We start from the raw sequence: 15,499 nt of genomic DNA, 5'->3' as shown, positions 1-15,499 counted from the left end.
ATAAGAAAGACGTTGACAGGTCATCTCAAGCTCAAATATACAAATAGAACTAAATAAAGCTACAGCTGTTTTTTCTCTGTCATCATCCGACCACAATGAATCCGGTTCAACAGTAAATGGAATCTGCAGGTACAAAAAAAAGATGCCTTTTTGTGTGCTTGCTCCAAGGGCAGAAGACGCACTAAAACAGAATTTGCGCACCAGCTGTTTCGTTGACTTTAATTTGTTTTTCAGGATCGTCGTTATAAAATCGACAGCCGTCTTACAACAGCAATATTTAGAGGAAGTGACTGATTGGTGCAATTGTAACACACTTCTCCAACCCGCCTTATATCACCTCTAAAGTCGAAAGCAGAGCCTGCCGGCGGGGCCACACAGACACTTAAGTTCTAGGATGAAGAGTTCATTTGAAAATAATGAGATTTCAGGAGCATGGCTACGGCAATAAGACGATCTCTAAATCCTATAAAAGATTGCCTTATTGCTAAAGATAACTGGAACTACAACTCAACCAAAACCACACTCACTGATCTTATTATATGCAGTCTGCAATGTTCCCCTTTGGCATATAGAATCAAATGGATTGTGCTCTGAAGTTGGCATTGTACACGTACTTCAGCTACATAATACCTTGAAGGAAAACCCCCATCATTGCACAGAGGGCTTCATGACAGTTTGGTGCCTGTGTTTTTCCAGGTCAGGTGTAGTAAGTCAGGCCAAATGTTTATTTTTTTGGGATGTATTCCAGTTTGTTTGTGCAGAGGACAAACCGAAACATATGTAAAGCGAAAAGAGAGGAGAGCAGAGATGGGGACACATGTTGACATAAAGAAGGACAGATCAGAAGACAGATAGCACCGGGAGAGGCAGGCAGTGTGTGTGTGTGTGTGTGTGTGTGTGTGTGTGTGTGTGTCTTTATGCCCCAGCTGAGCCTCGGCAGAGCAGCAGCACAGAGGCCAAGTTAAATGGGGAGGGGAGATTAAAGGCAGTGCCGGGGCCTGCAGCCTCAGTATTCAATCACCGCTCTCCCACACACCTCAGCCTGCATGCTGATCAAGCTGCAGTGAAAGGAGCCATGCACTCTGCCACCGCCATACACAAGTGCACAGACTACACACTTGTGCTGGCATGATATCACATTTTGAACTGTGCAATTAAGAGAGGATATCAGATTGCTGTCTTAAGATCATGTTAATCATTATGAACTATTCCTCTTTAGCATTGTTTATAACACTCTTAGGTGTATGTGACCTGTCGGGGTTGATGTCCCGTTCACCGGAGCTTCGCTCTTCACTTAAGTTGGATTTATGCGTCCCTGTCGAGGTTTTCCTGATGTAGATGCTTCTGGCGTAGCAACAGATTTATTCACAGTTCAGTGTAATATTTCACCTGTTGATTGCTGCAGCATCACAGCGACAGCAGAGGAATGTGTCACAGAGAGTTGAAGGTCTCCCTTGATTGTCATAAATGAAGTTTGATTATAAAAACTAAAATGCGGATAATCAATCGTTAAAGGATGTCAACTTCAATTTTCTGACATTATTATTTAAGCAATAATTCTTCTTGCTTAGTACTCTCACTGCTACAGTGACAGGGAAAGAATATCTATTGCATAATTACTTTGGTCGTCTGCTGATGTGGAGCATTGCTCATTGAAAGCGTTCTTTTCCATTGTTTGCATTTACAGCATTTGCACTCAAATTTGCATATTTAATCTAAGCAATATCTCGACAGACAGCTAACCATTAAACTGCTATTTTGGCATGAAAGGTAATTGGCATAAACAGCTACAGGTGGATATTTTTCCTGTTATATTACTGCAATTTACTTGCAGCAGAGGTATTAACTAGGCCAGAAGAAGGCATCCTCATTTTGATATTCTACAGTGTCTGCACACACAGGCAAGTACCTGCTAAAAGAGCAGTAACAGAAGAAGAGAATTCCCAGGAAATACTGGATCTCAATGTCAGGAATCAAACTCTCTCACTGTCAGGTTGTGACATGCATCAATTATATACCTAATGTAATTATGTCTACATAGTAGACGAGCAAATGTACGAGCAAAATGTGCACTGGAAATGTCTTTGCAAGGTCACAAAAGATGAATCTGTCCACCATGAAAGAAGAAAAAAAAATGCCTGAGCCTCTCTTCAAGTGCCTTCTCTCTTGGCTAACCACAATCGCTGCCAGCACGAGAAACCTTCCGGAGAAAAACCGGAGCAGCTCAACCCGACCAGTCGCCGTTATTGTGGACTCCATGTCTGCAGAACCTCGTAGCCCCAAGCTGCAGTTCCATTTTTGAAGAGTTGCACCTCAGCTCTGACAGCGCCTCCAGCAGAGCTACAGAGCCTCTGTGACACCCCCGAATGCAGGAACATAAGTCCATTCCTCTTTTTATTTGACTGTGACTTGTGAGGTTTGCTGCTGTTTCCTCCTGGCCATCGCTGTAGCTCCGCATTCTTCTTCACGTCACGTTTTACTCCGAATCCAACATATCCCCACAACAATGAGTAAACCTTTTTGAGGTTGGGATGAAGCTTTGTACGCCTGATATTTTGTTGGCAAAGAGCCTGAGAGGTTGTACATTGTGAACGTCCCGCACCCTGCTGTGCGTGTCTGTGAGTCAGTGAGGAGAAAGCAGGAAAATAGCAATTTTTGAGAAAAACGAAGCTCAAATGCAAAGAAAAAAAAACGTAAAAAGTGAAATGGCAACTACAGTCCAGCTAGCTATCTCCTACACATGCATGAAAGAATCTGTGCATACGGTACACCCAATTAAGTTCACGCACAACCACACACACACACTTGCAGATGCTTCGTTCTAGATTTGCACACATCCTGCAAGAGACGGCCCTTATCAGGAGCCTGTAACGCTGTTTGACACACCTTGCCTCTGTCCCCCAAGGGTGCAGACGGGGAGAAATTATTGGGATTTCACGTGTTCACCCAGAGGTCTTTCGTCTGCGAAATCACAGCAACATTTAAGGGACTTCAGCTTATCATCATTGCCCTCTAGCATCCTCTGCGCGAGGGAAATGTGCTTAATTGCAGTGGATGAAGTGTCACCGGTATACACGTGTGTGTGCACAGAAGCCCTTCAGTGGAACCGAGGGTTACCAGGGTCATTTGTTTTCCCTTTTCTGTCACCGTTTTAACTGATGATCATTCATTGTTTCACGCCAACACCCTGTTATTAAGCAGAGTTCATTATTCTAAAACACTAACGCGGGGGAATAGAGGGCGTCTCGTGGGAAAGCGCCATTCTTTGCGTACTTTACACAAGGTCACAGAAGGAAAAAGGGGCCAAAGCGTCATTATGAAAACCCTATTAAGCTACACAGGGACCCGTTTGAATTTATTTTAATGATGAGTCAATGCGGCTCAGACCCCTCTGTATTGTGGATGCAGTTGAATGAAAGCAAAGGCATCCTAGGTCCTTAGTGAGATGGTGAGGGCTCCCAACTGGGGCTGATGTCATTGATTCATCTTTTGATTATTTATGCAAGTAATCGATTGATTGCTTACGCAAGGAAATCTTAAAAAAGCATCAAAAAGGTCATTTGCAAGCTCCTAGATCCCAGGGTTCTCCAACTGCTTGTTTTGTCCAAATAACAGTCCAAAACAGAAACTTTTATAAAACAAGTGATCATTTGGTTGCGACCCTCATCCCTCATACTCTCTCATATCTCTCTCTTTATATACATCCATCCACTGCTACCTAACGAAGATAAAAAATAGGTTGTATACAAATCAGAGTCTACTCTGTAAGTCTAAACTGTAGTCTACTTAGGCACAGCTTGGGTTGTGAACTTTCTCACTATCAGTGCTGAGCAAAAAAAACGAAACAAGAAAACATTTCAAGTGCAAAAGAGGGGCACGACTCACCAGATCTTCCTTTTCCATGCATATGTTTTGCTGCAATTGACTGAATAAAGCAGTCCTTTGTCCTTTTGCACAGCCAGAGAGAAGTCCTTACATTTACATGTTTTGCTTTCCATTGTTTGTTGTAGCTGCACAGTTTCTTTTTTGTTTTTGCAGGTTTATACATATTTGCACATGCTAAACCAACCCAACATTACGGAACCTTTTTGCATGTGGTGCATTTACTCAATACCTGCAACTGATGTGCATAGGGGGCCTGTAACTGGATGACAGTTGTCACTTGTTGCATGCTAAAATGTGCTTATTAGTATTTAACACGCTGTAGCTAGTTTAGTTGGTATTTGGCATACACCACAAAGTGAAATCAAAACAGAAGCTCTGTGCCATCCTGTTGTGTCATGTGCTTACGTGCGTGCGTGCGTGTCAGGGAGATGGACTGAGGTCTATCTTGTGGTTATATTTGGCGTGTATGTGCTGCATTTCTGCTGTCTATTCTTTTCTAACTGCATGTTTATGTTTTAGTGCGTGCGTGTGTGATAGTGCTTCTCTGTGCTTGCCCAAGCATTTTAGGGAAGAAAAAAAAAAAAGGGGGCAGAAAAGGAAAATCAAATCACTTTTCAGAGTGGCTCCACAAAGCAGAGCGCAGACAAGCTTGCTTCACCCAAAATAGATCGTCCAGACCCCAGCTCTCTCTCTCTCTCTCCCTCCTCATGATGAGACAGTGCTCCCAATGAGAATTTCTCTGATTCATGGCAGCATAGGCAGGGTATTAATAATTTCAAGGCTGGCTTTGTGATGAGTTTTTGGTCACTCTATCAGTGTTGCTGGGGGAAAACGAATGTCTACTTTAAGTCGAGGCAGTGTGAAGTTTCATTCTTTCTAACGGCAATCTACTGCACGATTTAAGATGGCGGAACATTATTTTTAGCGTTATTTTTTCATTTAATCATGATTTTTGCCACTGTAGGTATTGCCCTTGTTTAAACAGGAATATGAGACAATCAATATCACTGTCGTACCAGCCAGTTTATTCAATATGAAGCCTGAACCATGCAGAAGCCCGTAAGCCTAGCTTAGTTAAGACTAAAAATGGGGAAGTGAAGGAAACCAAATCCACTGTCCGCTGGGAAGTTGTGTCTGCCGCAGACTATTTCTTCCTGCTCTCGACCAAAGCTTACTAAAAGCACACAACTTGTTTTACAGTTGATGCTATGTATCCCTAAAACAAAATGTGTGAGGTCAAGAGTTGTTAGAAGGCTAGCTGTTCCCCCTGTTTCCAGTCTGTAGGCTAGCTGGCTAAGCTACCTAGCTTGCTGACTCAAGCTTAAAATTGAAAGAATAATACCACATTGACAATCTTCTCATCTAATTTGGCAAGAAATAAGGATATTTCCCAGAATGATCGAACTGCCCCTGCAAAACTAAAGAAAATGGAGGTTGCAGGAAACACGAACCAGCCACTGTTCTCACTGATCATGATTCATCAAATGCAACCTGTTCAGAATGTTTTCAAATCCCTCTATTCATCCTAACAAATTGTTCTCAACACCTGAATGAAGGACATCTTCAAGCTGTTTTCAATCACAGACAAGGTCCAGACTCCAAATAAATTGCAGTCCGTGTAAGTGGCCCCCTTCATTGTTTCTGGACCTCAATCAACTCCCACTGCTCGTTTTAGCAGATTTCATTCAGCCCATACATCATCTGACCACTCTTTTACCTTAAGCTGTCATTTTGTCTGCCTCCGCTCTCCTTTCCGTTACACCACACGCTGTTCAGCTGGCTCGTTCAGCCTCTGATTAGGGTTGTTTGAAGGATTCATTTAAAAACTAGCCTGTCAGGCCTCAGGGTAGAGGGATGACATCAAGGTTCTACTAATGCAGCGTTTGGATCCAAAATGCGATTTCAGACTCATAATCTTGGCGCCTGACTCTCCTCTCTCATTCCGAACAGCTGTAGCGTGCTGGAGTGATATAGCATTTTAGTCTGGCAACGTCTAACATGTGCACACATGCACACTCTGTCCTCTCCAGTAGAACAGATGTAATGCTGGTTTCCAACTACATCTTGCTGCCATGTAGTGTTCTGGGTTAAGTGGAGAATATGTGGAAGAGAACATTTCAGTTTGCAAGGCTTTAGCCATTACAAACATCGTTTTTATGTTTCGAAAAAGAGACATGTCTCTGCGTTGGTATCCTTATAAATCATATTGCCTCACAGCCAAACACACACACGAGTCATTCAGCTCCTCAGAGACACCACGACAACATTGTTTGCTTAATACACAAATCAATATGTTATGTTTCAGCATTTAATATTCTTCACCTTGCACTGCATATTTTTTTGGCCCTGGTGGCGAGATCACAGTGCTGTAAGCATGCGTTAGCTGATGTAACAGGTTTTTTAAAGGAAAAGAGTAACAATAAATGGACCAAATCTTGGAAATGTTTTATTTCCAACTCCATTGAAAATTAGATAACAATTGGAAACCAAACAGCTAAGATAACCCATTTATGTAGAAAGGGAACCCGACCCAGCGTTGCAGGCTACGCCCCGTTCATTCCTATGGAAGTTGCTCAGTGGTGCATGAAGCATGTAAAGTACGACTTCCGTGTATAGAATTCAGATGAAAATACCTGGATTTTCCGTTGATCTTCCGCATTCATGGGGCCCGTAGAGCAAGTGCACTAGCGTTTCTTTTTAGCCCGCCTCCTAGCCCACGGTCTAGCCTAACTCTTAGGACCTAATACTTTAAATATGGGCTATTCATGTGTTCGTACAATGTAAGTTTATGGGAAAAAGTCTTTTTTGGCATCACGTGATGGACCTGCAAATTGTAATTCCAGCGATTGCCACTATGTAAGAATTGCTTCAAAGTTTAGTGCTCTTCCTGGTGGGTTGAGATAAACTAGCCCAGCATGCCAACATTTCCTAATGGTTAGCTAACGTTGATATACTATTATCAATATATTGTGTGGGGGGAAGAAAGAGTGCTATCTTCCCCCCAAATGTTTGCTGAAGGAACAATTTGTCATTAATGGGATCAAATGTTTTTTGCATTTCAGTGCTGTTAAGCTAATAATGTTAACGGTTATCTCAAATTAAACCCTGTAGATTCCTGTTTTATACTAAAAGATATAGAAAAAAAGAACGCATGACAAAAATGTATTTTCAGTCTAAAAGAATTGTTTTGTTGGCTAAAACCAACAATAATCAAATGTCTAAAATGTGACATTTTAAACAATATACTGATCTGAAATTAACTCAAAACACTGTCTGGTATTTAAACTAGTATTTGCTTTCCCTTTAACCAGCTGTGTTGATTTACCATCAGCAATTATTTCTTTGCTATGTTTTGGATGTGAGCTCTCACATTTCATATGTATGCTGCTACAAGCATTACTGTAAAAATGAGGGCTTAATAAAAAATCATTCGGCAGTAAGTTTCATGGTAGAATGCATTTTGTGTCGAAATTTAGAAGGACACTAAGAAATACTTTGGAAATAGCGGTTTCTTGTGCAGCACAGTATGCAATCCCAGTTTGACTCCAGAACACTGCAGATTTTCAAAGGATAAAAAAACACAGAAAAAATACACCTACCCCCCCTACCAAGCCCAAACCACACATTTTATAAATATCCAAGCATTTGATTCAGAAGATTGAGACTCTTCTGAAGCAGCCTTTAGTTGTATTGGGAAGTCTTGAGCAGCAAAAACAAGAATAATTCAAAAAAATGAATGAAAAAGTGCTCCTTACAACAACATTCTCCCAGCCTTGAGGGTAAAATATACAAAAGTAAAGAAGAAACGTCATGTCTATCTGTGCTGTAGCTGTGCTGGACATTTGTCAAATGGCTGCGTATAGCAGAGCAATTGTAATGTGCTGAGGAGCGAGAGGAAGAATAATAAAGCACAGGAGCATGTCAATAACATTACGTTGTATTAGGCCACACGCTCTGCCACATGAATCCATCTTCTGCCTCAGTCAGAGCTTTCATTTCACTCTAGAGTGGCCACACATACATTTTAATCAGCCATTTGGCTGGCCAAGCTGTCAGCTGCTCGACAACAGAAGCTGATAAGGGTGATGATAAATCATAGCGCTACTGGTACAAGCTTTGGGTTTGTTTCTGCGAACACCTGCCAGTTTTTGGTTTTTCTCACTATTCACGGGGCTATTCCAGGAAACAGGATTACTGTTTCCTCTCTTTACAACCCAATTTCTTCACGGGATGAATGTGAAGAGATTGGTCCACATCTTGCATCTTTAGTTATTTATTTGGGACCAAATGCGTCTGCTGTCATGCTGTCTGGATACTGCCTTGTTGGAGCTGTGAATCCTGTAATATTTTCTAACCCTTTCTGCAGATCCCTCTAGGCCAACAGAAATAGGAATACTTTCTTGTGTTGTGGAGGTTCGGTTCAGATCGTTTTTTTTTTTGCTTTGTTTAATGGTGGCAATGTACGTGGTATCCCTGGCAAGGCGTTCTGGAGGCTGAGCCACGGGGACGCTTGGAGCAATTTGCTTTAGAAAAGAAGGAATCGACTCTTGCTTTATTGGGTGACTGAGCCCAGCATGTCCTCAAGTTCTCTCACATAATATTTGGTGAGACTGCAAAACACCTAGAATGCTTGCAGCTGAAACCAACTTGTTTAAAACTCTAATTCTTTTTCGCGATTCTCTATGGACTTATTTCTCTCTCATCCCAAATACTCAATATTCACAGCCTAAATATTGAGCATAAGAAGGGCACAATGGGTTCATCCTGTTTGGGGAACTTGAACTGAGAGTCAAGACAAAATAAACTCAGACCTCAGGAACTGAGAGAACTGATACATATTTAGTATTAGCTTTTTTTTATCCACGCCTGCAGAATTGCTCCAGGGACGGCAAAGTCCGTCTGTTGGTTGGCCGATCAATTGGTTGGTCAACTTTGGTCTAGACTAAAATATCTCAACAACCATCGGATAGACTGTGATGACATTTAATACATGCATGCATGGTCCTCAGTGGTCGAATGCTGACTTTGGTGATCCCCCGTCTTTTACTGTTTTTTGATGAATCCAATGAAATATCTAAACATCTACTGGATGACTTGGCACCTACACGTTGCACAGATGTCCATGATTGTGATTGTGGATGTGGTACAAGACATTCATGGTCCCCTCAAGATGAATTGTAATAATTTTGGTGATCCTTTAACTTTCTAAGCAAAAATGGCTGTAGATGGATGTACAAGTTGTGCTTGTTGCACAAACAAAAATTATTTCACACAGTTATATGACTTACGTATGGTCTGTCATGTGCCTTGCAAAGTCGTTTAACAGTTTTAACTACAATTTGACAATTTAGATTTTAAGAATTGAGTTTCAACATTTGGAAGATGCAGTGATTTACAGCCGAGGTAGCATTAAGAATACACGAATCGTGGATGTCACCTGCTGAAATAATGAAATGCAACTTCCTCTCCTATGGACCTATGCACGCAATGCGGTTAGAGATGCAGCTGAAGTTTTTTTTATGAGGCATAGCACAAAATGAGAAAAAAAAAGTATCAGTCAGTGCAGCTGTATAAAACACAACATACATTGCAAACAACATGCAAATGAAATTAATTCAGTTTCTCTGCAGCTAGAGCTGTGACAGTATAAGCAAGGCCCCTGTTTGTTGTTCTTTCTTCACTCGATGGAGCTCATTAATTGCCAACATTTCATCAGAGAATCACAACGTCAAATCAACCAGTCTTTGAGCTTGTTGACTTCACACATGGTACCTCAGCGCCACAGCGATCCGCGCGATTACATAAGACATCCGAAAAAAAGTCCTTTCAGCTTCTTGCAATGGAAGAGTTCCAAAGGAGAAGGAACTGACAAAGAGAGGAAGCAGGAAGAAGGCAGCGAGGAGATGATCGGCAGAGATGGGTGGGTGGGGCAGGATGCAGGAAGTAAACGCACGCACATACACACATGAACAGATTCACGTAGGCACACAGGAGCTTACATGACAAGTCATTATCCGGCATCAGCCAGAGAAGACAGAAGGGTTTGCAAGAGGGAGTCGGGTGTGAAGGCATGAAGGAGAAAAGCGCAAGCAATGTAAAGGAAGAAAAGGGGGGACGGAGGAAGAGGAGGAGAGCAGTGGTAAGGGGTGGTGAAGGTGGGGGATTTGGTCTTGATCTCCCAAGTGCATGGCAGGTTGGATTTAGTAGCATGCGTTCCTGAGCAAAGTCATCACGTTATGACATCTTTCATAACCCCCCCCCATGTGTTGCTCAGTGGTTTATCAGTGCATTGTTCGTTTCAGATTTTGTTCGACAACATATTCCCATATGGATGCAAAACGGTTACCAAAACAGGATGGGCAGTTGGAGCAGGATATAGTATATTATGTCACTGTAGTTGCATTAAGTTTGTAAAAAAAAAAAGAGCGTGTTTTTATAAATATTCACGCCTTTTTAAATGGGTACATACTGTAAGCACACAGACTTTTTCTCCGTCAGTGGCCGTGGCCGCTGCAGTGTGCGGATGAATCCTGATAGATCCCTATTACCCCGGGTGTGACCCCTCACAGCTCAGTTCATTAAGCCAAACACCCAAGTGTTCGGGCCTCAAGTCCAGATTTAATCACAACTTCCACTCTCTTGCCAATCACAATTAGATCCTGATAAGCCTCTCCAGGATGGCACCCGAGGGCCTGACAAAGGTTAATTTGCGAGCAGCAAGGGCCCGGCTGCAAGGCCGAAGGTCACCTGATTGAATACATGGAGCATGTGTGTGTAAGATGGGGGGGGCTTGGCAGCAATTACAAAGTTCATCAGTATTCATGTGTTTCATTCATGCCTAATGGCTTCTTTACCTTCAAAGAGGTGCGCTGAGAGGATGTGGCCCTTAATGAGAAATAGCTTGCGGGTAGTCTTTAGGTAGCTGAAATTAAAAAAGTAATTTCCTCATTGTCTTTCAAAGTCCCTTCACACATGTAGTAACATCTGTGAGCTGCTCAATGCCACCGCAGTGTTCCTCTTTTGGCCTCTGAGCACTTCCACAGGAACTGGGTTACCCACTGGGTACGGGATTGTGGGTTCATTAAAGAACCCCTCGTCTCCTCTGGCCTTAATGTGAACATTTCAAAGTGGCAATTCTTTATCGATTCCTGATGAATTGGTGGAAAAAGACTACATACAGGCAAGGCTCCAGGTTAGGTCATTTAACCACCGTCCCAAGACGGAAAATTAAATTCAGCCGTACCGACGTCGGTGTGAACCATCAAGAGTTCAAAATATCCTTCTACTTTGTTATTGTCATCTTTAGTGGTTATTTGCATGAAATAGATTCAATTCAAATAATAAGGAATCAAATGATTGTATTTTTATTTAAATATTTGCTTTGATAACACAAAAGGATCTTGGCATTAGTAGTTTTAATGATGTATTATGAGCTGCTTAACGGTAGTGTAAGGAAGTTAAATATAATTCCCTCCCTTATATCTACTCTGTACTGCTGGGAAAGGATATCGTTCAAACAACTGTATTCGTTCGAGTCCCTTGCCAAAAAAGCTATTGAGATTACATCGGAAACACATCATGATAACGTTGTAATTTACCTTTGCCCAATACTTTTTTTTACCGCATAGAGCTTGAATTCTCATTTTTATCTCAATGAATAAATACAAATGTCAATGGTTGTATCACAAAGGTGTAACTGACTCAAGAGAATTAAGTGAATTTAGTCTGTAAATGCCACATGTAGCTAAAATGGCCTCCCTTAAGCAAAGGTTACATTCTTCCTTCAACAAGCATGCTGTGTCTATTACTGTGGTTGATATGTTGAAAATAAGAATGAATGCTACAGATGATTGCAGTATATAACAATAGATAAAGTAGCTTACATCAACGTGTGCCAGAGGGGTCCAAATTTGGTAATTTCTCTGCTGTGCTAATCGAGCTTTAAAGGATTATGAATGTGACCGAATACAAATTGAACAGAAGACACAGTGTAGTTTATTTTGCCCTGTTTATGATTTCATCTCTCTGACCTCGCATCCTGTGGTGCAATGTCATTTCCAGGCCAGCTGGCAGCGGGGACATGTGAGATTGTGACGCTGGACAGGGACAGCAGCCAACCACGGCGGACCATCGCCAGGCAGACGGCCCGCTGCGCCTGTAAGAAGGGCCAGATCGCTGGAACTACAAGAGCCAGACCCGCCTGTGTGGACGGTAAGAGGAGGAGGGGCCTGGGGGGGATCGCGGATTAGCTGGCTCGCTTTAAGGGGCCACTTTAGTGAAAACTACTCAAACATGAGTATGTTTTCCCCCGAGGCATGTCTGACTTTTACATTGAATTATGTCGCTGTTGAAGCACATGAAGTAAGTTTAGTGTAAAATACGGTTAACGGAATTGTTGCATCACGTCATCAGGGCAGTTAGGGTTTGGCTGTTTTGTAAGAAGAGGCTTAAGGTGGATAAACCTACAATGTGGAGCAAAGTGGATCACAGGGCTGTCTTTGTGATGTTAGTAAAGCCTGCAACGAATCAATTTACACTTGAATCATTTTAAAAAAGTGGCTGGAGGGGGGGTTTCTGAATCCCCCACCAACAGATGGGCTCCTATTTCATGGAATAGTCACACTATTTGTCTTTTTTTGGACATTTTTCACTATTTTCTGACATTTTATAGACTAAACGAATAATTAAGAAAATAATCATAACAAATTCGTAATGAAATTTAAATCTGCAATGCAAATTTACACAAAGACGCAATTTCATCATTCTCCTAATTGGTAAATTAACACTTCAATTGTTAAATTTCATAAAAGAAATTCAAACGAGAAACGAGAAGCAAGAATCTAAAAAAATAATTTTGATGTTGTTCCTTTGTGTCGAGTGGAGGGAAATAATGAATTGTATCCATGGCTTCCTCACACATATCTAGTGAGTAAAAGGTGTTGCTTGAGCCTTTGAGTCATTTTTCCAGTCACCATTCTGCTTCCGTGGCAGCTCAACGAATCTTCAGAAGGGGTTGAACGACGCTGTGACTTCTGTGATTCCCTACATTTCTTCATGCCATCTTCATTGCAGTCCCACCGCCTCTTCGGGTGCTTGTCACCGAGTCTATCTCTCGCAAGATGCAACCTCTAGCTTTGGGTGGGAGGGGAGGTTATTTGCACAGGTGAAAGGCAGAATAAACAGCTAAGATCGGCAGTGAACTGTACCTTTTTGGATGTCTTGTTTTGCCTCTGATTCAACTGTGCCTTCACAGTTGTTTTTCCGATTGGAGGAGCTTCCTATCCTCAGTGCGCTGTTTGACTGGTTTTGCCTGCTGATCATATGAGGAGAAGTCTTGATGAACACGACATTTGAGAGATTTTCTCCAAATTCAATTTCTTCCTTCAGCCAAACTGCTTCACACTGAGATTCGTGCGCTCGGCCTTCGCCCATATAAAGAACAATCTGATCTTGTAGACATGGCTCCATGCCCACCTGCACTTGTGGAGTCACTTTGCTGTTCTTACGCATGCCTCAGTGAGTAAGTTGTGTTGGTGCTGCATGCACAGTATCCGGATGATATCAGGAGGTATTTGTCACAACGTGGGCTCCATGGAGATCTGTGGCATGTTGTGTGGGCTTGATACTCCTCCTTTTTCTGAAGAGAGCTTTAGGCTTAGCTGACTTTTTAGAGACCTACACAGGTGGACGGCAGTTGTTGACATTTTCAGTGCATTCGATAGTTGTTTTATATATAGATGTACTATACAGAATAATGTGAACAACATATACTAGTACTGTCATGAACATGGGGCAAGGTGAGGTGAGTTTATTTGTGCACATTTCATTACGAAAAGCTATTCCAAGTGCTTGACATAATGCATTAAAAAACACAAAACAAATGCAGCATAAAACATTAAAATGCAAATAAAACCATTTCAAAGAAATTGAAAAGATAAAACAGAGAAACAGATAATAGACAGGTTATAATGATCGTGTTAATTCGGACTCTGGGAAGAGTTAGCAGACTACCAGATGACCTGAGAGGCCAAGAGGGTTTAAATGGTCGGAGACGGAGAATGGTCCTATCATTTAAACATTTTCTTTTTTTTTAATGACTTACCTAAAAAACCTTTTTATTGAACGCACATTTTTTTAAATCTGAGAAAATAAGGAACTCTAAATCTCATATGCAAGTTTATTTTGCAAACAACAGTTGCCCGTACAGTAATTTAAATGTATTTTATTTTGAAGTATCTGGCATTAAGTGGCTTGTTGGTTGTTTGCACTGCTGCCTTCAGCAGGGAGGCACTGCGATTGAATTTCGACCTGTGTAGGGTCTGCTGGGTTTACCCTGAGTGTCCGTGATTACTCCCACAGCTCAGACATACGAGTCGATTGGAGACTGTACAGTAGATCACTCATAGGTGTGAATTAATTAGCACAACTAATTGACACTGTGTGGGTGGGTGTGTGTGTGTGCGCGCATATATGCAATGCAGTTATACAGTATATCAACCTCTTTAAAAGAGAATTTACAATATATTGTAAAAAATAATACATTTTCAAAATGAACATGTAGCCAATCATGTCACAATCTGTCATGGAGTTTGTGCCTTTTGTCCCAACAGCAAATGCGCACATGCATAGTCATATGCATGCACTCGGAGGCACTACCTTGTTTGCATATTTTATGTCAGATAGTCATTTACCATTTCCTCCCTCATAGTCACATTGTTCCCATAAAAAAGAGACAGACCCACACACTTTTATTGCTGTTCATATTACAATATCCCACAGCTTGATATTATTGCCATGCAAATCTGAAATGCTTGTTTCCACAAATGCAATCATATTTGTTTATTCAGACTCGAGGCTTTTGCTCACTTCGGGGGACATCATAAGAGAGCCGGTGCCAGAGAGAAAGCTGACATAAAAGACCCCAAACGCCACAAATGGGATTTCAATCAGCTTTAATCTACTTGAGTCCTTGAAGGTCTGGCTCTCTGTTGTAATATGCCTTTGCCTTGGCCGACACGATCTGTGCCCTTCATGCTTCAGACTCTGCGTCCTGTGCATGCGGGATAATCCGCAGCTCCATCAGTGGACTCACCTGGCTTCCAGGACAGTATGTGGTAATGAAAACAGAGCGAGAGAGAGAGCTGTCGTGCCGTTGATCCTGAAGAGTCCTTGTTTGTTGTTGTGCGTTTCCCATCTTCCCGTTGTTGCCCTTTGTGTGTTTACTGCTTTGAGGAGGTAAAAATGGGAGATAAGCTGTCTACATGATAAGCTTGCTGTAGCTGCGCTGTTTGACGCGCGTGTCCATAAGGAGAGTAGCCTGGAAAATAGACAACAAAACCTTCACCAATCACATCTCTGCAGCATGAAATGCTGTCCTTTTCTGACCCTTTATCTTTATTCCTTTTTTTATTTCTCTTTCACTCACACAGACATTTTTCTCTCTCTGTCTTAACTGTATGTCTTCGATGGCTTTACACATTTGAGACCTATATGTCAGCCTAGTGTTGCATAAGTACACCCTCTCATTTGAAATGTCATGCTCTTGGGCCTCTTTACCTCTGTGCTTGATGACTTTTATGAGAGCTGATATTGATTCTTATTAGGAGGGTAAGGG

At 41.8% G+C, this 15,499-nt stretch overlaps 1 protein-coding gene across 1 annotated transcript in view; it reads left to right on the top strand.

Annotated features, from left to right (window-relative positions):
- LOC306713850 (chemokine-like protein TAFA-5) overlaps nucleotides 1–15,499 on the top strand; it is a gene marked incomplete at both ends in the record, with an annotated part of 77,783 nt that overhangs the window by 21,224 nt on the left and 41,060 nt on the right. The window contains one exon of the mRNA XM_079183689.1: nucleotides 11,947–12,096. Coding sequence (XP_079039815.1) covers nucleotides 11,947–12,096 — 150 coding nt within the window. The remainder of the gene's footprint in view (nucleotides 1–11,946; nucleotides 12,097–15,499) is intronic.

Source organism: Pholis gunnellus, assembly GCF_910591455.1.
Source record: "Pholis gunnellus genome assembly, chromosome: 22".
Classification (NCBI taxonomy): domain Eukaryota; kingdom Metazoa; phylum Chordata; class Actinopteri; order Perciformes; family Pholidae; genus Pholis; species Pholis gunnellus.
The sequence above is the reverse complement of the archived record's forward strand: the minus strand, read 5'-3'. Positions and strand labels throughout refer to the sequence as shown.